Below are 27,279 nucleotides of genomic sequence, written 5' to 3'. Positions count from 1 at the left end.
CCCAGTCTCTGTAGTTTACAGTTTTGACTCCTCAGTCCAGAACAGAGCATCTTCACTCCTGAATCTCCCAGGTTGTTGTAGCTGAGGTCCAGTCTCTGCAGTTTACAGTTTGGACTCATCAGTCCATCACAGAGCAGTTCCACTCCTGAATCTCCCAGGTTATTGTAGCTGAGGTCCAGATCTCTCAGGGGTGAGTTTGATGACTGGAGAGTTGAGGCCACAATATTACAGCACTTCTGCGTGAGTTTACAGTTGTTCAGTCTGCAAAGAAGAGTTAATATATTATAGTATTATTATATTAGGTATACATGAAGCATGTATCTAATATGGGAAATGTGCCAATGAAAGTGTTCAGTGATGAAGAGTGAAATGAAGGATTTTAAGGTTGATGATGCTCTGATGAATATGTCTGTGCTACACTCTCCAACTGCAGTATTTTGGACCTGCAAATTAAACATCCTGCTGGACTGAACTCTGACTGTTCTACAGATGTAATTCTGACCCAAATGGCCCCTTTTCTTATACTGTAAGTTCTCTGAATTGGGGCAAAGGGCTCATCTACCTTTTCTATAATCTGTTCTCTGGGCTTCACCCTCCCATCTCATCCCAGAAGTGCAGCTGCCATCTTCCAGAGTGGAGAGCGACTTAGTTTTCAGTGCTGTAGGATGTTTGGCCACCACCAAAAGTAAAGATGTAAAAGGCAACACACATTTTTCAGAGTTGACAGTGACTTTGATTATTTCCTTTTGGTTATCTGTGACAAACTTCCCACAGCACTGCAAACTAACACACAGCTAAAGGCAGATTCACTGTAGAAACAGGAAGTAATGCACATGCTCATATATAAGTATTGTGGTGTTGGCATCTGGAGCCCCGCCCCTCCCTGCCATCAGCCACCACTCAGGGCTGAGTTTCAGCACCTCCACTCCGCACTCAGACCTGGACAGCGCCGGAGGGACAGGGCTGAGTTTCAGCACCTCCACTCCACACTCAGACCTGGACAGCGCCGGAGGGACAGGGCTGAGTTTCAGCACCTCCACTCCACACTCAGACCTGGACAGCGCCGGAGGGACAGGGCTGAGTTTCAGCACCTCCACTCCACACTCAGACCTGGACCTGAGATACAGTCAGGCCACCGGCAGCATACCAGTGCTTTTTCCACACCACTTTCCCCTTTGCCTGAGTAGCTGCTGGCCCTATATAGGCCTCATGGTCTCACTCCAGGGCGTGCTGGCTTTCCCCTCCCCTGTCTTCATTCATTGTGATACCGCTGTCACAATAAAAGTCCTCAACAGGCATGCTGCCAGCATTGTCTGCCTCGTCTGTGCCTCGTTCCCGTAACATACAGTATGGATGTGATACAAGTTTATTAAAGGATATGAAAGATATGGAATTGCAGGTATCTGTAAGTGGGTGGAAAATCACAACCTGTACCTGTACAACATGCCATATAAATGATTTGCAAATGTAGCACACAATGCAAATCATGCAAACTATGCAGACTACACAGATGTATAAAACAGTCCTTAGAAGGACCATCACTGTAAACCCTTGCAGGAGGAGTATGCAACACATACAGGAATCATAGATTCAATCATTAGGGCACACCAGTAGTACAATGCCCCCTATTTACTGTCAGTATAATTACCATGCAGCACTCCTGTCCCTGTGGGGGGGGGTCTCCTGGGGATGGCGGTAGGTACTAGAGTTTTGGTCAGGTCAGACTTTATTTTGTCAAATGTAAACTAGTGTGGATTGTGGGAGATGTTCTCTGGATAGCATTTAAGGGAAGCTCAAACAATTTACTTCATTATCCAAAGTCCTTTCTTAAAAAGCATTTTGGTATGCATCACAATTTCTTTGTGTTCCGTTTCTTTATCTTACAATCTCTTCAGGTGCATGTCCTTTCCTCTCTTATAGCATAGTGTCCAGTCCATCTTGCCATGTCTGGTAAATAAAATGATTGCCTCTTAACACTGTTAAAGCTTTCTATTCATGGTTATTGGCAACTCTCATATTTAGTCATATAATAAAGTACTCTTTCTCCTACAGCGCATCCAAAGTACTTGGCTTACTTATACACTGACTGAAGTGTGCATCTCTGCTCGAACAAATCACTGCACTGGTGCCATAAATAAACTTCTCTTTTGTCATCTTGTGTTTGAAAGCCAACTCTAGGGATCCGGTCCAGACCTCCATAGAAGCATCCAGTTGCACCAAGTGTGGCTCTGATAGACAGTAGCGTGTCCAATGCAAAAGGAGGCTACCGCCCTCCTGGAAGAGCACACAGGTCACTGCAGCGCTACTATAGCCAAGGGCTACAGACTCCAGTTCAGAGTGAAACCCCCCATTTCAACAGAGTCATTTACTCTCAAACACAAGATAGCATTCCCATGTTAAAGAGGAATAAATTCCTTCCCTCTTACAAAAAGGGGGAAACATGTGTGGTTCCCAGAGATCGAACCCAACATAGTTTTTATTTTCATTATTTCCAGCTCCCAAAGAAGGACGGTTCTCAACTTCCTTTCTTGGATCTCAGTGTTAAACAAACATCTGAGGCAATATAATTTCAAAATGTTGACATACAGCACTCTTTCACGTTCAATATGTCAGAACGATTGGAAAATTGTGTGCAATTCTTTTAATCAATCGTCGGCACCCAATAATTAATTAATAATGATTAACTGATTAGATTAAAATCTACTCCACGGCCTATAAAAAGAATGACTTAAAATATGCTTAGCTTAATACTTAAGCATTTTTTTAAGGAGTATGAGCATGTCTATGTGCTTTGGGGTCAGTCTGGTGTGCAGTCTGCTGAAGGTGAGACCAGCAGCTAAGAAGACGCACTCAGATGGCACTGATGTTCCAGGAATGGACCAATAACATTTCACTAATGCTGCCAGTCAAGGGAACCGTGACTCTCTAATTTAACATTAAGAAACGTCTCTTTAATTTGAAATCTAATCACCAACATTAGGTTATTCATTGAAATGGTTCATTGAAATTCAACTGTTTAATCTATAGAAATTCATCAATCAACATTCTTATTAAGAATGAACAGTTAATTGATTAACTTGAGATCACTATTTCACATCAGTAAATCTGAAAGATGCCTTGTTCCACGTAGGCATTTATCCCCCTCACACAAAATTCCTCCGCTTCGCCCATCGCGGTGTTTGCTACAAATACACAGTTCCACCCTTCGGCCTTTACCTGAGTCCACGGGTGTTCTGTCTTTGTGTAGAGGCGGGTCTGGCTCCAAACCATTGGCTGATCATTGCCAATTCAAAACCCAGAGTTGTGTAGGACACTCAGCGAGTTCTGCCACATGTGTTGTCTCTTGGTTTCAGAGTAAACCTCCCCAAGAGCAATCTCTCCCCATCCTGGAGTGTAATGTTCTTGGGACTTGATTTATACTCTGTATCCATGTGAGCTTGTCTATCAGCAGACTCTATTTTATCTCTCAGGGTATGCCTCTCTTAGTTCAAACCAGACTCAAGAGTGCAGTATGACACATGCCTCAGACTACAGGGGCTGATGGTGTCAGCCTCTCAGGTTTTGCCACTGGGGCTGTTACGGTGAAGCCACACTGATTCTGGCAAAGCCGCCTGGCACCGCTCCCACGTCCCACAATCGGCCACTTGTGGGCGTCACCTATTTTATGACAGACAGATGTGTTTGTTAAATGTTGATCGGGTTTAATGCTGTGTTTCAAATCATTGTCCAGTTTGAATAAAAACTTTTAAAATTATGAACATGTAAGATATTGTATTTGAATCATTATGATGGGCTAGGCTCCCTTATCCATTTTGTGATTTAAATTTAATATCAAATAGGATCCATTCCTGCTTGTTTTCAAATTTTTGGAGGGAGAGTACTTTATAAGTAGAAGTAGGATTATTGGTTTTTATCATTATCTGAATTGGATTAGCCAGCTAATGTCATCAAATTTAGATCTGGTTCGCTAGCTAGGTGGCTGGTAGAAATGATCACAAACAACAAGCAACTAATATATTATTATTTTTATGGTCACCTTGATTTCACTTAGTCTACATTTCTCTCACAACTAGATCAGGATGTGCTTCATTGTTATCCGTTAAACGTTCTTGTTCAAATCACCAGTTTCTTTGGTAAAACATTTGTGCTGCTATCATTTATTTTATTTTATTTCTAGAATAAAATTGTTTGCAATATACAATATAAATATATATGGCACTTTTCCTTCTTTTGAAATACTATGCAGTAAATTCAATCTGCCTCAAACCCATTTATTTCGATTTCTACAAATTCGCAACTATATTAGATCTAATACAACTACCTTTCCTGATGCACCTAATAACACCCAGATGGAATCCTTGTTTTCTGTTGATCCTTCATCTAGGGGGGGTAATATCTTATATCTATAACCGTATGTCCGAACAATTAGATATACCCCTAGATTTTCTGAAATCTGCTTGGGAGGAGGACTTAGGCATTAGCTTAATGGGGGAGCAATGGATAGAGGCACTGGAGGGTGAGCACACAGCATCTATATGTACCAGGCATGGTCTTGTTCAGTTCAGGGTGTTGCATCGTCTTCATCTTTCAAAGGTCAAGCTTTCTAAAATGTATCCTAATATAGATCCTTTGTGTGACTGTTGCGGTGTATTTCCTGCCTCGTTGGGGCACATGTTCCGGCTGTGCCCAAAACTATCCAATTTTTGTAATTCTATTTTTAAAACTCTGTCTGATATCCTAGGGCACATGATAGAACCTGGCCCAGTATTGGCAGTATTTTGGGTGCCAGGAGAGGATAGTCCTCTTAGAGGACTCAATTCCACTGTGGCAAGGTTCATAACCCTTCTGGCACGCAGATTAATTCTACTGAACTGGAAACAGACACAGCCTCCCACTCACACTGCGTTGATCAAAGATGTAAAGCAACACCTTAAACTGGAAAAACTCAGATTCACCCTACGAGGTTCCACTGAGAAGCTCCATAAGACTTGGCAACCCTTTATTGATTATGTAGTGGCCAGGCAATAAACACCCTCTTAATTTCTTTACTACAATAACTAGGCTATACATAATATAATATGTCAATAATCACCACGTAAAGCAGCTTTGTACCTTGGTTGATATTTACACTGTATACTGCATGTACTCTGCCTGTCCTATGTGTATGAAAACTTTGCATTGTTTTTAATGTTAAACATTTTATTTAATTTGTATACAGTGATTACTGTTTGATTGTTTGTTTGTTTGTTAACTAAAATACCAATAAACAGACGTTGTTTTTTTAATTGTTTGCAATACAGCAGAATATACATTAATTGACATTCATGCAGACAAACTTCATTAGCTTATCTGATATCGACTAGCCATTAGCTCGTCAACATTGGAAAGAGGGGGGATGGGCACTCAGGAGGGTCACATGGTGAATGGGACGTGGGCAACCCAGCTGTGCTCAGCTTACATCAATTATCTGGAGCTACTAACTATATGGACAGCTCTTTGTTCTTTTCTTCCCAGTCTAAAAGGACATCTTGTGCTCGTACGCTGTGATAATGACTGCGGTAGCATTTGTCAATCACCAAGGTGGCATGGGCTCCCTCCAGCTCCATTGTCTATCCCACAGACTGTTGGTCTGGAGCAGCCGTCACTTTCTGTGGTTACGCGTGACCCATGTTCCAGGTATTCAGAACACAGGTGTGAATCTGCTGTCAGGGGAAACCCACTGTACAGGGAATGGTGTCTCCATCTCCAGACTGAGGAAATGCTATGGCAGAGATTTGGCCGTGCAGCTGTAGATCACTTCAGAGGCGTTTTCCCCCCTTGTTCTCATCTCTCCCACTCCAGCCAGAGTGAGAGCAGAGCTTCACACTGATCCTAATTGCACACAGGTGGCAGAAATCACCATGGCTGGCAGAGATTATCCCTCTCCTTTATGTACAGCCATGCACGCTTCCACTACGCACGGACCTCCTGTCTCAGGTGAACGGGGAAATACACCACCCCTGCCCTGAGCGAGTAGCTCTATGAGCTTGGTCAGTGAGAGGCATAACCTCAACGCATTAGGGCTTCCCCCTCGCGTGACTGCAACCGTCCAGAGCACGAGAGCGCCCTCTACCAGGTCACTTTATGACAATAAGTGTCAGGTGCTTTAAAGATGGTGTGCCTCTGGTAAGGCACTGACTGACGAGAGGTCAGTTACTGACGTGCTGTGCTTTTTACAGAACCTTATGGATAAAGAGAAATCCTTTCCTACCATTAAGGTCTACCTGGCAGATATCACTGCTTGTCATGTTGGTTTCAGAGACTATGCAGTGGGGCAGCACCCCCTCATTCACAGGTTCATGAAGGGGCCTCACTGTTCTCTGCCTGTTGCTAAAAAGCTCATTTCCCCTTGGGATTTATCACTGGAGCTGGAGGCTCTGTCTCTAAGGCTGTTTGAGTCTATAAATGAGAGATTTAAAATTGCTGTCTCTCCTGACAGCGTTGCTGCTTGCACTAGTCTCAGATAAGTGAGTCAGTGACCTCCATGCGCTCTCAGTGCAACTCTCATGCACAATATTCTCCCCTAAAATGGATAGGCTTTTTCTTAAGCTCAATCCAGCCTTTATGCCTAAAAGCTTCCCTCCTTTCACATGTAAGGTGTTGGAGCTTGCCGCTTTTCACCCATCACCTTTCTCCTCTGAAGAGGAGCATAGGCTGCATAAGCTGTGTTCTCCATACATATATGACAAAGACTAAGGCTTTAGAAAAAGCGACCAGCTCTTAGTCACCTGGGCCCCTGCCTGCAAAGGGAAAGCATCTCTAAGCTGTGGCTGCCCCACTGGCTTGTGGAACTCTTGTTATGGCATATGATTCAAAGAGGATAACACCCCCCTTGGGCCTGAGGGCTCATTCTAAGAGGGGCATGGCTGCATCGTGGGCCCTATTCCATGGGGTCTCCTTGCAGGAAATTTATTCAGTCGCAGGCTGGGTTTCTCCAGATACTTTTGCTAGGTTCTACCGCCTGAACGTCACCAGGAGGCCGGTAGCCCACTCAGTTCTGGGGGTGAGCTCTGTGTGAGGCGCACACATCTCTCATCTGCTATGGGTTTTAGTACTTCACATTGTTCATGGCCCTGGCTATAGCTTTGGGCAGTGGAATGTGTTTAGTACTTCCCTACACGGGATGTGCCAGACACTACCCTCCCTTCAGGGGACGAGGCATCCTTTGCTGGCCTGACAGTATCACAGCTGTGAGCATAAGGCAATCTGGGAGTTGTCCATATCTCCCCATAGGTGTATCTCAAACACAAGACGATGAAAGAGAACTTTAGGTTACTGTTGTAACCCCGGTGGAGAGATCCATGAAGACTGCCCTGCTTGCCGCGCATGAGAAGTGAATATGTTTGCTGAGGAGTAGTATCGCTGCAGTGTCCCATATGTTCTTCCAGGAGGGCAGTAGTCTCCTGTAACATTGAATGCGCTACTGGCTGTCAGAGCCACACTTGGTGCAACTGGATGACTGGATGTCGTTTCCCATACATGGATCTCTCTACTCTGTGCTTCAGAGAACCGGGGTAGCGACAGTAACTTAAAGTTTTGGTAAATACAGTAAATACAGAAGTCATGCCTTGCAATATTTACATAGTATCTCTACCCAAATGGGGTAAATCTTAATTAGCTTAATCCCAGGGATAGTTGTTGGTTTTAGATTCCTGGATGAGCAGGATATTTACCTCCCAGGATTGAAGGTATTAATGTCAGAGAACACTTTGATGAATGCCTGGTGGTAGCAGCTAGCCTCTCTCTCCAGGATACAGGGTCAAGCGGCCCATCATTTCACATGAGCACACCCCAGTCAATAATCTTATGAGCAAAATTGTATTCACGCAAACATTCAGGTTAGAGGTTTTTAAAATGAATGGAGTCAGGAAAGTAGTCTTCCCTGTGACAAAATTCAAACCCTTACATTGCCATAATCATTAATTCTATTTAGTAATGATCACACAGTACACAGCACTACTCACCCCAGTCTCTGTAGTTTACAGTTTGGACTCATCAGTCCAGCACAGAGCAGCTTCACTCCTGAATCTCCCAGGTAATTGTAGCTGAGGTCCAGATCTCTCAGGGGTGAGTTTGATGACCGGAGAGCTAAGGCCACAATATCACAGGACTTCTCTGTGAGGTGACAGCTGTTCAGTCTGCAAAGAAGAGTCAATATATTCAAGTAAAGAAGAATTATTGGCACTATTCATTAAAATGAGCATAATTTATTGTATAAAAGAAACATTCAAACATAATGATTTTAATATTCTGCTCAAACATTTGTAGAAACTGCTTATTTTCACTTTAATAAAACATAATTCTTATAAAAAACTCACGAAAATAGTATTTTATTCAAAAACATTGGGGTCAAAATTATTGGCACCCCAAAAGAGTATTTAAAATAAAACCAAACAAAGTGGCATCGAAATTTGATTTTAAAAAATTGATCTGAGTCCCCTGAACTGTTTGCTGCCTTTCACCATTTCCTGTTTCACTGGGGTACAAATATGAGGTTGCACAAATGTAAAATCCCTTTGTCATCCATCACTACGGGCTAAGGGATCAGCTGAGCCCCTGTGCTGAGGCCGTCTCAGGACCCCCTGGTGCTGCACACTGCTAAGGGATCAGCTGAGCCCCTGTGCTGAGGCCGTCTCAGGACCCCCTGGTGCTGCACACTGCTAATGGATCAGCTGAGCCCCTGTGCTGAGGCCGTCTCAGGACCCCCTGGTGCTGCACACTGCTAAGGGATCAGTGGGCAGGGAGTGGGGGAGCCCCGATACTCCCAGGGAGAGCAGGGCAGCAGTGCAGTATTGTATGACAGGGGAACATCTGCACATTGTGTTTATACATTCAATTATACAGGAATAAGCAGTGAGCAGGCTGTACGGACCCAGCGGCAGTTTATATTGAGATTAAAGCTCAGACAGCAGTGTATTTAAAACTCCAGGAGTCACTGTCGGGCAAGCAACAATTAAGTAAAAATATGTTTATTTTCTGAATCCAGTGCTTCGGTCAATGCCCTTGTAACAATGTTCAGCACTCTGAATACTGAACACAAGTGGTGTGCTTTAACCCCTCACTTAACCTACATATAAAATATATTTTACGTGATTTATTATATTATTTAAAATGACATTTATGAATTTAATCATTGATAGGTCAGTCAACAGTAACCTGGTGGAATCAACTGACAAACCAAAACAAACTGTATAAGGTCTACTTCTAAGTTGCAAAACAAAACAGAAGACATCAAACAAGATGCTAAATAAAGATTACCAGAAAAGAAAGACTGAAGAGCAAGACCTTATCAAAGTATTCCCCTCTTCCAGTGCCACAGGAACAAAGGAAATGAGCTAAAACACACAACCAAGAAACCACCACCAAAATAAAGACCAACTGCAACACAACACAACTTTTTCCTGAGGCCATCATAAATACTTGACGCAACATGTCTTGAGCATGTTTGCCCTGTTTGGGCAATGCCGAGTTCAGGTGTAGAAGGGGGGCGTGCTCATTTATGACGAGGACTGCCCTATCTAAAAGCTGACAGTGTACTTATTAATGAAAGTGACCTTATGTTGTTGAAAGCATGGCTAAGAACCATATTATTACCAAAACATTCAGGAATTTAGTCCCTTTCTAACAAGACCAAACATGAATATATTAGGAGGTAATTCAGTTAAGTTACTGAATACCAATAAAAAGCAGTTTATTTGTGCTTCTAACAAAGTTTTCAGTCAACAATTTCAATAAAATGTCACAGATTGCATTTAAACTTAAGATCAAACAGAACTGGATCTTTGTTCATTATGTAGCCACACTGGGCCTCTGGCCTTGTAAATAGCTTGTATTCTGGTGTGTCTCTCCTGAGACAAACTCTGCAGGAGGTGGGACCCATAGATCGCCTGCCTAGATAAGGGTATCAGATTGGCGTAAAAGACATTTCCTTTAATGTTCATGGAGGGGAAGGTAGGCAGCAGTCTTTAAGCCAATATTGTATCCAGTTCACTGTTTCTCTCCCTGAGGCCATAATCTAAACACTTGATATCTGACATGCTGTAGATAAGTTAATTGCTAATTTTGCCCTCCCGCCAAACCACAGCGTCTGGCTTCAGTCGGTTTGTGGTCTGAAAAACAAAGCATCACTGCAGACCCGTCACCCCGTCCCACAGGTGGACCATTTCTGAGCAGCCAGCAGCTCAGTGGTTGCAGTCTCGTCAGAGGCAGTTCATGAAAATGATAGGTATTGTGTAGTAATACTCATTTGAGCACCCTGGGGCAATACAGAAGGACTCTCTATGCATTTTTTGTTTCGTTTCTTTCCTCCTGATTCGTCGCTGAGCTCACTGAAAGTCAACCATCTACCAATAGGAACTGAGCAGCTGAGACTAATGCCAATGATGTCACAAACTGTCTTGTTCCAAGATGGCTGCAGCCTCATGTAAAAAAGGGAATTTTAGCTTTTCTCCTGGCAAATACAGATCAATTTCAGATTTGAATGCAGGGCCATACCTTTTTTAAGGTAACAAGCGCGAATCCGCAATAGCTGTGACCGCACACGTGCATGCATCTATGCGTGCATGCAGGGGCGTCATGCAGAATTCTGGAGGGGCACAATTAGAGCAGGGGGCATGGGGGTCCTTCTCCAGAAAAAGAAAGAAAATGACGCAATTTTCTGCAATTTGACATATACATTCAAAGACTTGAGGGATTATTTTAAAATGTCACTAAATAAGTTTTTGTAGCTCAGGAAACTCCCACTTTATATTAGGGTAAATACTGTATATTTATTTGGAGATTTTCATGTCAATTATTTATGCTGTTATGTTTATTGGAAATGACTCATTTATTCACTCACTTCTACACTAGCTTCTACACTGCTGCCACATTTCTTGAAAAAGAGCTAAATCTTGTCTGCTTCACCCAAAATTTTTAAGGGACATAAATTCACAAAGACTATATCCACAATGCTAATTAATTTAGAGAACATAGATAATGAAGCCACAGATGAAAGGAACCTGCCAACATGGTAACATTTGTATTTTCAAACACAATGCATATGAAGCAGCATGAGTACAGATGAGACTGTGCTGACATCACATAGCAGTGTCTGCTCCATTGCCAATAAAAGCTCAGACTGAGCAGTAGTAACCTATTTTCCAAACTGCTCAGCCTCCTTGAAAGATCCATCATCACCACTAGCCTAAATATAACCTGTAACCACACCTACACACAATGAAATCTGCATACATTTCCATGAAGGAAAAATAGTCTATCACTATAAATCTCACTTAAGATAAACTACCTGGGGCTTTCTGTCGTTTTTTTTTTTTTTTTTTTTTAAAGAATGACGAGATTTTCCTCTGCATCTTGACCTGGAGATATCAAATGGAATTCAGTGTTTTGCTAACTATAACTACTGGTGGTAAAAACAGCTCATTGCCAAACTGCCGTGGCAGATGGGTTCCCCCTCTGAGTCTGGTTCTGCTCAAGGTTTCTTCCTGCTATCAGTCAGGGAGTTTTTCCTTGCCACTGTTGCCCTAGGCTTACTCTTTGGGGGCCAGTTCTCTAAAGCTGCTTTGTGACAAAGCTCCTTTGTTAAAAGCGCTATACAAATAAAAATTGATTGATTGATTGATAAGATTCACACAGCTCTCCTTCACCAATATTAAATAGCATGCTATGCTATCACAAATCACGACTAGCTAGCGAGCCAGAAGGCTAAACAACCGGATTGAGGGATGGCTACTAACTTTAGCTGGTACTAGCAAGCAAATCTTGCAAAGCAAACCATGCCTATATTTCTCAAATGCAATTAAGTGCGTATAACTAATTGCATTTCATTTTCACACGTTTGAAGAAGGGATTGATGCTCTACTAACCACTTCAGCAACACACCGTTAAGCTGTAGCCTACATCTCCTCCAGCATTGATGCGCAACAGAGTGTTGTCTGTGTGCGTACCTGCTGTTGCAAACCGATTTCATCCTGCAAAATCCCCTTAGTTTGGGGCTTTATTGTGTGGACATATGAAGTTGCTTATGAAATCTGTCTGTTGAAATGGGGTCAGAATGGACAGAATTTAATGTTTTTACGGACTGAGCGTCTGTGGCTGTTGTGGTTATTTCTGTGGGGAACCCTGAAAAGTGCCAAACTCTCGGTGCTGTATAGGTATGGGGCATGCCCCCGCCAAGGCGTAACTTGGCGGGATGGCATACCTGCCATCCCAATCTGAGAGGTGTAAAGCCGGTCTCCCTCCTACCTCATTCAAGTAGCTTACACAGTTAACTCCACTGCCTAAATAGCCAGCATTGGACTGCATAACTGAATACAGCTTTCCTTTCAAATAGTTAAACTGAAATAAACAAAATATTTATTGTATCTGTGTTATGTGTGTATGGATTCACATGTGTGGCACAGTTATAAAGCCAAAATAGCACAAGTTAAAACCTGGTATGGGTTGGTTTGACTGCAAACGCATTATTCAACACCCAACTCACATAGTGAAAGTTTCTATTGACACATCCCTGATTGCACCAACAAACCCATGTTGACACAAGCAGATTAACCGCAGACCATAAAACTAACCACCATGGTGAAAGTAAAAAATATGACACTAGCAATTCCAACTGTGTTTGTGCCTATGCTGTCACCAAAATAGGGCCCCTTTTCTTAATACTGTAACTTAATATAGCATCTCTTCATTTTAATCTGCTTGAATTGTATGTTCTGACAAAGGTTGATCCATCAGATGTGAGGGCGGGGAAGTGTGAAGACCAGACGCGACCAAACAGGGGATCTATAAGTTACCGAAGGGCACTCCAGTAACCACTAAGTCTCGTGAGAGACGAAATAAGAAGCGGGTGCTATACTCCTAAGGGACGTATCCCATATAAAGAATAATAAACCCCTAAATGGGTAACTGAGGAAGAAGGAGTATATAACAAAAATAAAGGAACAGGGAAATGAGAAATAAAGAACAATAAACGACTTCAAACCGAAGCCGAGAAAAAGAAAATTTCACAAACAAACAGAAGACGTTGTAAGACCAACTAAAACCAGGGGGAAAACTGGTTAGTAAGGGGCGGAAAGATTTGTGCCCCGAAGGTGACACAATAACCCCTAAAAACCGCCAACCTCAGAATATGGACAAATACCGTCCTAATACCTTTTTCCCAAAAAAAACAAACTGAAGTCTGAATTCATTGTAATTCCTTGGTTCCTAAAATACTTACACCTTGCTCAGATAACAGACAGGGAACTGGCTAGAGCGAAACACGTTACACTCAAGCACTGTTCCACTGCCTACTGAGGCTTTAAATACCCAGCCACAGGTGTGGCTGGTAATCAGCGGAAGATGTGAGCAACCAACAGGTGAAACAGATCACCGTGGTAATCCTGCAGGAATGCAAGGAATGTTAGAGCAGGGAACAATCATCCCACAGGAACCAAAAATAACTATTAGCCGAGTGGCTAACCTGCAAGCTCGAAACTAATCGTCCCCAAACACCAAAAGAACGATTAGCCGAGTGGCTAATCTGAATGCAAACCACTGAGCTGGTGCAGGCACGGAAAAATGATCTAGCCTGCACAGAAACCATGACAAATATAGCATCTCTTCATTTTAATCTTCTTGAATTGTATGTTCTGACAAAGGTTGATCCATCAGATTACTCTGCCTATCAATTAACTCCTTATTTATTTCACAATTGCTATCTTTGAAAATAATTAGTAAATGTATTAAATCAGTAAATAGTAATAGTAAATAAAATAAAATATATGGTAAGTGCTGAGGTTTTGCATTTGATGCTGCTTATGTTCTGGATATAAGACATTAAATAAGGGCACGAGTTAAAACTTTTGATTCAGAAATCTTTTTTTAACCAAATTTTCTCTTACCTGGAAATCTTTATTCTCACTAGAAATAGAAAGTGGGAAAATATGCTGTCAATCATCTACATTATTAATGACATAATACTCACTTGGCCTTCCTGCAGCTCCTGATTACTGGTAGCAGTCTCTGATGACCTGCTGCTGATGTGTTGTAGGTCTTCAAGTCAAACTCATCCAGGATCTCCTCTGACATCAGTAACACAAAGGCCAGAGCTGAACACTGGTCTGGTTCCAGCTTTTTATCAGAAAGTTTTCCTGATCTCAGGGAATTCTGGATTTCCTGCACTAGGTAGTTGTCATTCAGTTCATAGAGACAGTGGAACAGATTGATGGTCCTCTCTGCTGAAGATTCCTCTCCGATCCTCTCCTTAATGTACTGGACTGTTTTTTCAATGCTCTCTGATCTGCTTTCTGTCTTTTTCTCTTTCTGTGTCAACAGTCTTTTAAAGAATGTAACAACAGGATTTGTTTTGTGTCTTAAGAAAGTCTCAACGGAGTCCAGAGAGAGGCCAAGAAGGAATCGGAGGAAAAGGTCCAGGTGTCCATCCTTACTCAATAAGGCCTGATCCACTGCACTCCTGTGTAACTCAGACAGCTCCACTCTGTCACTGTGAGGTTCTGATTCTTCTGCTCTGAGTACATTTCTGTTCTCATTTACACATGAATGAAACACAAACAAGGCAGCCAGATACTCCTGAATGCTCAGATGCACAAAGCAGTAGACCTTCTCCTGATACAACCCACACTCCTCTTTAAAGATCTCTGTGCACACCCCAGAGTACACTGAAGCTTCACTGACATCAATGCCACTCTCTTTCAGGTCCTCTTTATAGAATATCAGATTACCCTTTTCCAGCTGTAGAAAAGCCAGCTGCCCCAGTTTCAGGATTATTTTGGTATCTGATGCTGACATCTTTGGGTCTGTCTCATTGGTGCCACGATACTTCTGATTCTTCACATGAGTCTGAATGAGCAGGAAGTGTGTGTACATTTCAGTCAGAGTTTTGGGCATATCTCTACTCTCTACTTCACCAAACATTGTCTCCAGAACAGTAGCAGAAATCCAGCAGAAGACTGGTATGTGACACATGATGTAGAGACTCCTGGATGACTTTATGTGTGAGATAATTCTGCTGGCCTGGTTCTGATCTCTGATTCTCTTCCTGAAGTACTCCTCCTTCTGTGGGTTACTGAACCCTCGTACCTCTGTCACCTGGTGGACACACTCAGGGGGGATCTGATTGGCTGCTGCTGGTCGGGAGGTGATCCAGAGGAGAGCAGAGGGAAGCAGATTCCCCTTAATGAGGTTGGTCAGCAGCACATCCACTGATGATGACCCTGTTATATCACAGCACTTCTTATTGCTTCGGAAATTTAGAGAAAGTCGACACTCATCCAGACCATCAAAGATAAATAAAACTTTGACTTCATCACCTTCAACATTTTTGATCTCTTTCACTTGTGGAAAGTAGTGCTGTAGAAGTTGCATCAGACTAAATGCTTTTTCCTTCTTCAAATTCAGATCTCGGAAAGGAAGAGTGAAGATGAAATCAATGTCCTGATTGGCTTTTCCTTCTGCCCAGTCCAGAATGAACTTCTGCACAGAGACGGTTTTCCCAATGCCAGCGATGCCCTTTGTAAGCACAGTTCTGATGGGTTTCTTTTGTCCAGGTAAAGGCTTAAAGATGTCATTGCAGAGGATTGCAGTCTCTTGTGTGGTTTGTCTCTTGGATGCTGTCTCAATCTGTCTGACCTCGTGTTCATTATTAACCCCCCCACTTCCCCCCTCTGTGATGTAGAGCTCTGTATAGATCTCATTCAGGAGGGTTGGGTGGTCCTGTTTTGCTAAACCTTCAAATATGCATTCAAACTTTTTCTTCAGATGAGTTTTCAGTGCCTGCTGGGCTCTTTTTATGGATTCGTCTGAAGAGAGGAAATATGAGAAATAATTATGTTTAAAATATGATAAATATTTCAATTGCCCAATTACATTTCATTTCTCAGATTTACATTGTGGACGTACTGGTGTGGTAAATACTTTCTTCAAATATCACATGGTGATTTTAAAATCTAATATTGCTATCCTCAGTGCTCTATAGCCCTGGATACAAACTCAGGGCAGTCTGTCTGATGGGACAGTGGTTTAATCACCAGCTTTTGAGCACAGGGTTCCTGCTTTAACACTAGAAGCGCTGAGATACTGAGATATTTCCGAGTTTAGGTTTTTTTTCATTTAGTTACTAGCAAGCTACAGCATCTGCATTCATTGAGTTTTCCTAGATATTTGTTCTTTTCATTCCAGCGTTGCGGAATGTCAAATTAATGTTTGGAAAATGTTAAAAACACCTTATTTCACCTCCATGTGTGTTACATTTCAGCCATCTTCAGACTAACGAGTCAGTTCTCCTCCACCACACCAGGAGGCGCAAGGATTCACTTTTCATCACGGCAGACTGTGATGAAAGGATTCACTTTTCGTCACGCTGTTGCATTTTCATTTATACAAATATTTTATTTATTGCATTTTGTTATTAGAAATATTAGTTTATGTTTATTTCGAAGAATAAATTATATCATTTATGTTCTCTTTAAAAATATTTTTATATTGCTTTTTTGTGATCATTTATTTATGCCTATGCCTTTCCCTTATGTTCTGAAATCATTTTATTTTATTTATTTATTTCTTTTTTTAGTTATTATGTAACTGGAAATTTTGAAATAAGGGTTAAAATAAAGTTGATCCTTCATCAAATGCGAGGTTTTCCATCTGTCCATTATCTATACCGCTTATCCTGAGCAGGGTCGCGGGGGTGCTGGAGCCTATCCCAGCGTGCATTGGGCGAGAGGCAGGAATACACCCTGACAGGCCGCCAATTTATCACAGGGCACACACACCATTCACTCACACACTTATACCTATGGACAATTTAGAGTCTCCAATTGGCCTACTTGGATGTCTTTGGACTGTGGGAGGAAACCGGAGTACCCGGAGGAAACCCACGCGGACACGGAGAACATGCAAACTCCACAAAGAAAGGCCCCAAGCCGAGATTCGAACCCACGACCTTCTTGCTGTGAGGCGACGGTGCTACCCACTGCACCACCGTGCGCCCAAAAACTAAATCTAAAACATTAGTAAAACAAGTGCAAATCCACAATAGCTGTTGTTTTGGCTGGTAATTCGTTTATTCATAGAGTGTTACAGTGAAGACGTCTTTTTGTAGGCTAACCCGGGCGTTTCTTCCGCCATGGGTTCCCTCTGCAAATTGAGGGTCAATTCCATGGATGAGCGTGAACGATCGTGCGTGAATAGCTGGTAGTTTTGCTGAAGCTATTATCATAAGTAGGCCTTTTACTAAGTAGTAAAAAATAAATGTCCAAAACAAAGATACAAAATCGCAGTTTTACTTGTTTTATTTCTAGTCATAATAGGTCCGAACCTTGTTTCATATAAAAAATAAGAGCCTTGCACATTAGGAACTGTGGTAGAAGACTGTGCATGCTGTCTGTGTAGATGCCACAACACATGCATAAACCATCAGGATGCGTTTTGTGGGAATATAGGCGTCTGTGCGCTTTGCCATGCCCGCGCAACCATTGATAGAGTTTATGGAGTTTATAAAACTAATTTTCCAATTACTATTCCAATTTCAGCAATACTTTTACAGTTACCAATCAGAGAAACAGGTCGCTACCACTGATGTTCAGCACATCGCCATTGTGATGAGCAATTTTCTTACACTATCATAAGATTGACAGCCCAAGCAAGAACCACGTCAAAGAACCAGTAATAAATTCTATCATTATTTATATTCCTTTTAAAAATAGTTTAAATATTGCAATCGTTTCGTTATCATTTGTTTATGCCTATGCATTTCACTTGTTCTGAAACCATAGTCCTGTCCTACATAGTTATTATGCAAGTGGAAAAATTTATATAAGGGTTAAAATGAAATGCATCCATGTTAAAATACCACACAATGGAAACAAATATCCTACACCTTGCAGTTGCTATTATGTGTAACTTGATTAATTTTATTTTATTTTACGCAGAGTATTCATATTTACGTTATTTGAGACAATATAGGCTACATAATTATCAAAGTTTTAATCAAAAAGATTATTAATGTAACATGTTATGGATGTTACACCCTATCAAAAAACTGGCTTTTCACGCACCACACCACGCCCCTCACATCTGAAACTATAATGGCATGGGCGGGGCTGTTATAATAATTTCTATTCAAATTACTTCTGGGCTATGAAAACAGGGCTATAAAGGAGAAGCATGATTATTTCGGCAACCAGTTCAGTTTGGTATCGGTTGCAAAGATGTACAGACGACCACAGCGATACTCTGCCAAGCAAGCTTTAGACCTGATTCAGAATGCAAATGAAATGCATTCGGGCGATGAGGAGATGGAGCTTGATATTGATTATGATTCAGGTTCTGATTCTGATTCTGAAGTTGAGACTGAGACTGAGATGGAGCTTGTCTCAGAGAGAGAGGAAAGGGCAAACGATGGAACAGTTTGGTTTGAACAGACTGCTGGTAATGCTCTGGGCAGGGCACCATCATACAATGTCTTACGGGAAAAGGCTGGGCCCACACGGTGCGCCAAGGAGAACACTGAAAGTCCGCTGAGCAGTCTGCTATGTCTGATTGACATTCCGATGTGGGAGCAGAGTCAAGTATACTGTGGCAGAGGCCCACAGAGATGGGGCAGAAAATTGGGACCTGTCGTCACTGAGTTGAAAGCTTTCGTGGGACTGCTGTATTTACGAGGCATCAGTGGCGACATTGAAACCAAGTATATGCTGAACGCTTTCCCATCCCTTGGGAAAGGTGAGACAAGGCCTGTTGGTGAACAATTAGCTGACAATGTGGTCATGCACCTTGTGGAACTCTTCATTGGGAAAGGAAGAAATATAACCTCAGACAATTTCTTCACCTCAAGAGCCCTGGCGAACAATCTATATGAAAAAAAACTACATTGGTTGGTACCATGAACAAAAAGAGGAGAGAAGTGCCCCCTTCTGCGAAGGCACAAAATAAAGAGAGATTTTCCACCACAATCTGGAGAGCTGAACACGCTGCACTCACTGTTTATCAGGGCAAGCCCAAGAAAAATGTATGCATCTTGAGCACTATGCACAAAATAGTATCGATCGACAGTGATCCAAAAAAACTGCCAGAAACAATCGCCCATTATAACGCAACATAAATTGGAGTGGATGTTTTAGACCACATGGCACAACTGTATTGGGTCAAGGGGGGCAGTCGTCGTTGGCCAGTTGCCATTTTTTTTTTACAACATTTTAGATCTGGCTGCTGTAAGTGCCCATGTTTAGAAGATTTATTCTTGAGTTGGCCAAGGAGTTGCGTGCAAGTCACACGGCAGCAAAGGCGGCTCTAGGCTTCCAAACTCTGTGGCGTACCGTCCTAACGCCACTGTGCATTCCACAAGCCCCTAACACACCGCAGCGAGAGCGGTCACTGAAAAGAAAGCGTGTACGGAAGCGATATATTGTACTGTATTCAGTTTTGAAATCCCCCTTTTTCTGCTGTGTTTCGTAGGGAGCATAAAAGCATATTTTTCTGTCTTCATCTTTTAGTGAATGATTTTTATTATGAACTTCAACCTGCAACTGAGAATGCTGTTGTTATTGGCACTGCTGATTAGATTAGACGCACCCATTGTCACAATATAATTTGCATATTGCTCAAGACGCTGGAAGCACGGCCCCCCTCCCCCAAAACGGTCCCATTTTTTACTTGCATGTACTGCATTTCATTGAGTGAAATGTGACAGAATGAATGTGCGCTATGTGCAAACTAATGTGAACGGAACATTCGTGAAAAACATCCATGTTAAAATACCACCAGTGTTGCGAGGTTTTGTTTTTTCATACATCCCGTTTTTGTAACTATTATTTCTGGTGGCTAAGTCGCCGGGAAAACTCGTTTGAACAACAAGATCCTTACATGTATTTCTTTGCCAAGGTCTTATCTACAGTGTGGTATAAAGTATTTTAGTTTTACGAATGGGTGTTTTTTGTAATTACGATGAATAGGAGACATGGATTTGGATTTTGAATCGCCAGTGTACATGTTTTCTGGTGGCTAGGTCACCGGGAAAACTGGTTTGAACAACAATATTTTTACATATATTTTTATAAAACAGAAAACTCGACCCTAAAAGTCGCACAGGTGATGATGCTTTTCCCTCCAACGACAGTGATTACATGTAGAGGGAAGCGGGTAATTTTTTAAATTGTATTATAGGAAACAACAGTTATATTCTGGCAAAATGGCAATTTATATGTTGTTATTTGATTATACCTTAGTATTTTTGACGTTATGCATGAAGAAAGATCGCCAAACAGGTTTGACCTCCCTACTATCTGTTCATTGTTAGCTTTTCATGAATCATTCACTTCATAAGGTCTTCAAATTTGGCGTTTAGCCGATCAATTCTAAACACATTTAGTTTGTAACAATGTGTTGGCTAGAATGCCAAGCCATAACTATAACATAACTTTTATATTTCATAAATATTTCATTTGGACAATGGGCTGGCAATCAGCTCGTGTCTAATAAGCGCCATCTAGCAAACAATTCAAACATTTCCCGTTTTAAGTCTCATGTGTCATGTGACCCAGGCCGCGCCTTAAGCGATTTCAATCCTGCGGAATGGTCTGGAGCTCCTGGTGTTAAATCCCCTTCAGGCACATTTCATCTTGTTCATATGCCTGTCCCCACAATAACTGCTCCAGGCTGTATTTTTATTTAAATGGCTTTGTGCACATGTTGGTTTTCTATACATAAGTGTGAATGCTATAAATCAGAACATTAATCACTGTCAGATTTGCTTGCTAAATTCATTTCAGCATTCTAACACAGAACCAATGAGAGAAAACTCTTACTGAGCTCATCTCTCTCCAGTGAGTCGGTGAGATCCTTCCGCTTCATGTTCCTCAGGATGTGGAGTGTGATCTTCAGAGACCTCTTACTGCCACAGGTCTCCAGCATCTTCTCAACTGTGTACACAGCCTCAGAATCTTCCTGTTCTCTCTCAATGCATCCTGGGTAATCAGCAATTTGATGACTCTCAAATAATTTATTGATCTTCATAAACTTATCCAGTATAGAAGGATCTTCAGACAGAATTTTCAGGCATTCCGGGCAATCCTGACTCAGATGGCTCTGAAACTGTTTCAACTCCTTCTTCTTCAGCTTCTTCAGATTGTGCAGGAGAGACTGAAATAAACAGATGAAGAGGTGTGCTGTTCATTCAGAGATGGCTGATGTAAATAAACACGAGAGGTGTGCTGCATCAGAGTGTGAAATAAACACATGTAGAGGTGTGCTGTATCAGTGTGAAATAAACACATGTAGAGGTGTGCTGTATCAGTGTGAAATAAACAGATGAAGAGGTGTGCTGTATCAGTGTGAAATAAACATATGAAGAGGTGTGCTGTATCAGTGTGAAATAAACACATGAAGAGGTGTGCTGTATCAGTGAGAAATAAACACATGAAGAGGTGTGCTGTATCAGTGAGAAATAAACACATGAAGAGGTGTGCTGCATCACAATAATAAATGAACACATGACAAATAAATAGGTCATAATACATGTGAACTGTAACATTGACATTTTGTGATGTGACTTGTATGGTTACACATGTATTTGCAGATTATCCTGGATAAAGACATGACTACTTTATATTGGCCAACTCAGTCATACCTGCCGTCTTCTGGGGGAATTCCACTCCTGGAGGGGTGGCTGTTAGGGGACAATGGCTATCCGTTAAAGACATGGCTGACGATAATATAATAGAGTGCGTGAATAGTCATTCAATCGAAAACTCCCAAAACTATGCACTGTAGCCCAATAGAGAGGACGTTTGGAATGATGAAAATGCACTTCAGATGTTCGCATAAGTCAGGTGGAACTTTACAATACAGCCCTCAGAAGGCCTGAATATTCTTTGTGGCGTGTTGTGTGTTGCATAACGTTGCCAAAGTCATGGGTGTCTCAGACATAAATGAGGACACATTATAGGACTTTAGAAGGCGTGATGGTGAACTGTATGTGCTGATGCATATTAATGAACCGAGATACCCCAGCAGCACGGGCGAAGAGGAATCAGCTGGCAGAAGAGCTGCTTCATCTACAGCCTGTTATGCAGACAGAATGGTTCATTTGATTTAAAAAATCCACAACATTGCCCAGCGAATACTGCATTTATTTCCACATTTTAAATCACCTTTTTATGATTTATTTTCAAATATGTTCTGCGGGATTCACTGAGCATGATGGTCGTTTTTTAGATCTCCAAATTTTAATGGACTCGCACAGAAACAGGTCTTTTATGACAGAGGTAAATCTGTTTTATCTAAGACTTTTCAAATCCACCATTATATTATCAATCCACCAAGGTGCAAGTGCAGGTGGCTTTTATAAGGAATGTGAGATGATATGCTGATTGGTTTATCACATGTTTATGCCCAGGACACACCTATAAATTAACACAGTAGGATCTGCCCATTGGAACCTTGTGCCTCACATTGCGCTCAAATAATCCACTGTTAAACGAGTATAAGTGGGTTTGGACACAACCTAAATGCACTTGTACCATGCACTTTAGACCATGCGCTAAGATCATTAAAATAGAGCATTTTTTATTGCATTTTTTAAATGTTTAAGCAACAAGCTGGTTTATTGTGTTCATATGATATTCCACTTTAGATGGTCATGAACAACATAAAAAAGGTGCAATATGTTATTAATGTTAAGGGCAATGTCAGGCACTTGTAAACATTATCATTGCATTAAATTATATAGGCATTATATATACTCAAATGGATTTACTGCACAAAGAAAACACATAACCAATTAAAAAAGATCTCATACCTTTTTTGAGATCTTATAAGATAATTTATCTGAACTCTTCTCTTCGAAAGAGCTGGACTTCAGTGACTGCTGGATCCTGTGAACAAAACATGGAGACAGAGCTTTCAGTTAAACTCATCCTCTTACTGCAGCTCAAACTCACAGCACATGGAGACAGAGCTTCCAGTTAAACTCATCCTCTTACAGCAGCTCTATCCAGAAGAATCTGTTTTATACAGCAGCTCTATCCAGAAGAATCTGTTTTATACAATGTGTAGTAAACCATTTGCATAGTTTCTCTCTTGTACACACATCAGAGTTAGAAATGAATGAGTGGTACGCACAGAATGCACAAAGCAAGTTCTGTCAGGAAACTCAAAAATCGCAGCTGACCAATCGGTTGGCTCCATTAACCGCATACTCGTGCGTTTCCACAATCATCCAATTGCATACACACAACACTCTTCTCATGCCCATCCAATCACAGGCACACATCACCAATGGAACCACCAATCAGACCTCTCAGTGCTGCTGCTTGCCTGCGCTGCTTTTGCCTGCTTCACTGCTGCTGCTCAGAACTGCACTCACCCTCCACCACCCCATCATCACCTACTGTTTGGATCTGCTCCTAGATACTGGGGGGTTTACTGGTATTCCTCCTGTTTAGTAGGGGAGATGTATAGTACTCCCTGTTAGAGAGGATAATGCACCCTGGTGCGTGCACTAATACCTGAAGCAGATCCATTCACTGCCAAACCCAAAATATGTATTTACATATCCATGTAAATATTTTTGTACGTACGTAGCCCCTGAAGATACGTGGATGAGAACATTGTTTATAATATAATTGCGTTCCCTCACAAAAAAAATGCAAAAAATTAAAAAATTAAAATAAAGATAAAATATGTTAGCTGTTAGACTATTATGAATACATATAGCCTAAACTCCATTGCTCTGATACACACATAATAAATACTTAGATAATATGCGTTTATATTGGTTAGCGAGGGCTAGTTAGACCATTCTGAATACGTATAGCCTTGCGACACTCAGTAAGTCTTCTGTCACACACAGTACATAAATACATAATGTGTTTATTTACTCATGTGTATGTGTTAGTTAGAGAGGGACACCTAGCTAGACTACTGTGAATAGCCTACTCGCAGTCACTCCTCTGTCACAAACTGTCGCTTGCTAGCTATATCTTATGCTCAGCAATTTGTGCACAGGAGCAAATATTAATACATATGCCTAGCATCGATAGCTATACAGCTGTCGGGGTAGCAGGGTTGATGACTGGGTTGCCAGACTGGGGAACATTCCCCTAAATGTAGCAGATTAAAAACATTATTTGGGGAAGTATTACAATAAAAATGTGTTTGGGTCAATGACAGATGGGGGATTTTAAAAGGAGGTATGGGGGGAAATTGTGAGAAATTTGTATGGGAGTCAGTTGAAGATGGGGATTTTTGAGGAGTTTGGATGTTGAACTACCAGTTGCTTCCTGGAATGATCAGTTTTGCGATTCGACCTGCTTGTGTTTTACTGTGAACTTGGCTTTAAATATAAAGATGTCAGCTGGCTAGACTAATCGATCAGCTTTACTTTGAACATTCCATTGAACAAGTAACAGTAAACAGATGTGCTAGCTACATCATACGGCCTCGTAGAATTGCGATTAATAAAGGCTAACATCACACTAGATAACATTAGCTGGCCTAGTGACCTATGTAAATAATGCTCTTGCCACTTTTGTGCAGGTGAGGCAAGCTAAATTGAAAATGCCTAAGCATTGACCCTTCTCTGGATGCAGGGAAAGCAATATACTTTTTTCTTTTCCCAAAAATGAAGAGAACTACAAGAAAACAACACTGAAGTTAGCTCCCGATACAAAAATTCCAGTCCACCGTAAATTGGTTGAGTTATATGATTGAATGTTTTCACAGACTTCCTTGCATGTTTGCAAAGGTTATAATGTGCTTCTAAAAGTGAGCTACGGCTCGAGAGAAATTTAACAATGGTGGTAATGTGAAATTATTTTTTTTTAATTATGTCCTGTTCTCACGTCTTTTTAAAGCTGTAATATGGAAAGATCAGATACGTGTCATGCATTTTGTTCTCTCCTCAAAATCTATTGACCATTGCATCACATACTGTATGTATGAGAGAACAGGAACTAATGTACATGTGAAATGGTGTGGATGAAATATCACTGCACCGTACGCAAATAAAACTCCAAACTGTCTATATAAACAAATACAGTAATAAAATCCTATTGAAAAATGATCATAATGCATGGCAAATTCTCCTCAAAATTTAAAGGTCTCAAACTTTTGACAGAAGAGGTCCTGAAGTAGTAGTGACCTGATTTTGGTGAAATATTCCTGAAGCGTTTTCAAATAATCCCACTCCAAACTATGTAATCCAATAGTGGCTAATTGAAAAAAATTAAAATAGGCATTTCTCCCCAAATTTATAAGATCTCAAAGTTTTGACACATGTTCATAACAGATGGGGTCCTGCTCTATGTCCTACCCATTTTCGTGAAATTTCACTGTACCATTTTTGAATAATCCCACTACAAACCTTCTATGTAATCCAATACAAATTAATAGAAAAAATGAAAATTTGGATTGGAATTTCTCCCCAAATTTTAAAGGTCTTAAACTTCTGACACTTGTTTATGATAGGAGGGGTGATGGGTTCGGAGTGTTTCTCCTCTCTGCAAGTAGTGATGCCATATGGTATCAGGCAACATTAAGGGAATAGGTTGTTTAGGGACAAAACAGATGCCATTAGGGAACAAAGAGATTCCTTGCAGATAGGACGGACATGCGTACCGAGTCAAGGCCCCAGAGGGAATTTAAACCAGACCATAAGACCAGTGGGTGGTGGGTTGCTGTACCGCAAACTTGTGTTGTGTTTCAGTGAAATTCCCGCTGGCCAGTATGATTACAATAAACTTTAACCTTCTTCAGTAAAGTGTTTATTGTCTTAGTGATTTCCTGCATCGTCCTGACTTTGATTCCACGAGAAGAAGCTGGGTCCTAATAGTTTGGGGATGAGGATGGGATTTGGAAATATCTTCTGAATTGGATCAATGAGCATCAACGAGAGGGTGAGTATCATTTTTATTAAACTGGCCACGCTCACTAGAGTCGATAATCCTCAAACCAATTTTAGAGGAGACTCCTAAATCATTTTGTAAAGGAACAGTATGGACAGGACATGTTGTGAATATCACTGTGTTTTGAAAAGCTAGTGTGACACAGCGGTGTCATTCCTGGGTTTGTGCTATCAAGTGCCTTGTGGCACGTTGAGGAGCATTTTTGTGCTATCAAGTGTCTTGTGGCACGTTGAGGAGCATTGTTGTCGAGAAGGCTGATTTGAGATTAGCTGATTGGACGTCAGGCATAAGGCCATTGTGTGTGTGTGATGGTTGTGCAGATCTACGTATGTGTATGAGTGTGTACATGTGGTTCTGAGAGCGTGGAGTTTGCTGCATTCTTCCTAGTCCTCTTGTGTCATAGATAAGGCCCGCATAAACTGGCAACATCTGATAATAACAGGAGTAAAATAAACCACCGTTTTGGAGTAAAACATATAAAGAGGCCTGTGCACAAAAACAACATCCCCATATTCACTGACAATAAGGGTGGCCACATAAGAAAGGAAAACTTCGCTGAGTTGCCACCTCTACCCTCAACTCCTGCCTCTCCCAGTCCCTCGACTCACTTTGTCCTCTTGTCTCCAAACCAGCACGCTCCTCACCCCCCTGCCCATGGCTGACTGAGCCACTACGCTCCAGCAGAACATCACTGCGGGCTGCAGAGAGGAAGTGGAGGAAATCCCGATCCTCTGATGACCTGACCGCATACCATACCCTGCTGGCGACTTTCACATCTGCCCTCACGACTGCGAAAGCCTCTTTTTTCCAATCTAAGATCAGTGCATGTGTCTCTAATCCACGCAAACTATTCTCCACCTTCTCTTCCCTCCTCATTCCTCCTCCACCCCCACCTCCCTCTTCCCTCTCCGCAGATGACTTTCTGGCCACCTTTGAAGGAAAGGTGGCTACAATCCGAACTCCTTCGCCCATCCAGTGAGCCCCCAACCCCCGGGACAAACCCACAGCCACACTGACCTCCTTTGAAATGCTGGAGGACTCCGATGTATTACAACTCATCACCTCTCATCGGGCAACCACCTGTCCACTTGACCCCATCCCATCTACAGTTCTCCAATCCATTTCCAGCGAGCTCCTTCCTATCTGTCTTCCATTGTTAATTCCTCTCTCCTCTGGTCATGTTCCCTCTGATTTTAAGATGGCTCGTGTTACCCCACTTCTCAAAAAACCCACCTTAGACCCCTCCGATGTAACGAATTATCGACCCGTATCGCTTCTACCCTTTCTGTCCAAAACCCTTGAACGAGCAGTTCTTAAACAATTAACCTCTTTTCTCCATCAG

The 27,279-nt window shown here is 41.7% G+C and overlaps 1 protein-coding gene across 1 annotated transcript; it reads right to left on the bottom strand.

Annotated features, from left to right (window-relative positions):
• LOC135246963 (protein NLRC3-like) lies at positions 1-22,914 on the bottom strand (the record flags this gene model as incomplete). The annotated part of the gene is made up of 5 exons (XM_064320242.1): positions 22,832-22,914; positions 20,841-21,174; positions 14,003-15,836; positions 8,004-8,177; positions 1-261 (listed from the first exon to the last, which is right to left on the bottom strand). Coding segments are annotated over exons 2-5 (2,477 nt in total), but the record flags the coding sequence as incomplete, so codon positions are not given.
• Positions 22,915-27,279: the final 4,365 nt, after the last annotated feature.

This window comes from Anguilla rostrata, unplaced genomic scaffold (assembly GCF_018555375.3).
Source record: "Anguilla rostrata isolate EN2019 unplaced genomic scaffold, ASM1855537v3 scaf0996, whole genome shotgun sequence".
Classification (NCBI taxonomy): Eukaryota; Metazoa; Chordata; class Actinopteri; order Anguilliformes; family Anguillidae; genus Anguilla; species Anguilla rostrata.
Note: the sequence above shows the minus strand (reverse complement) of the source record. Positions and strands in the feature narration are given on the sequence as shown.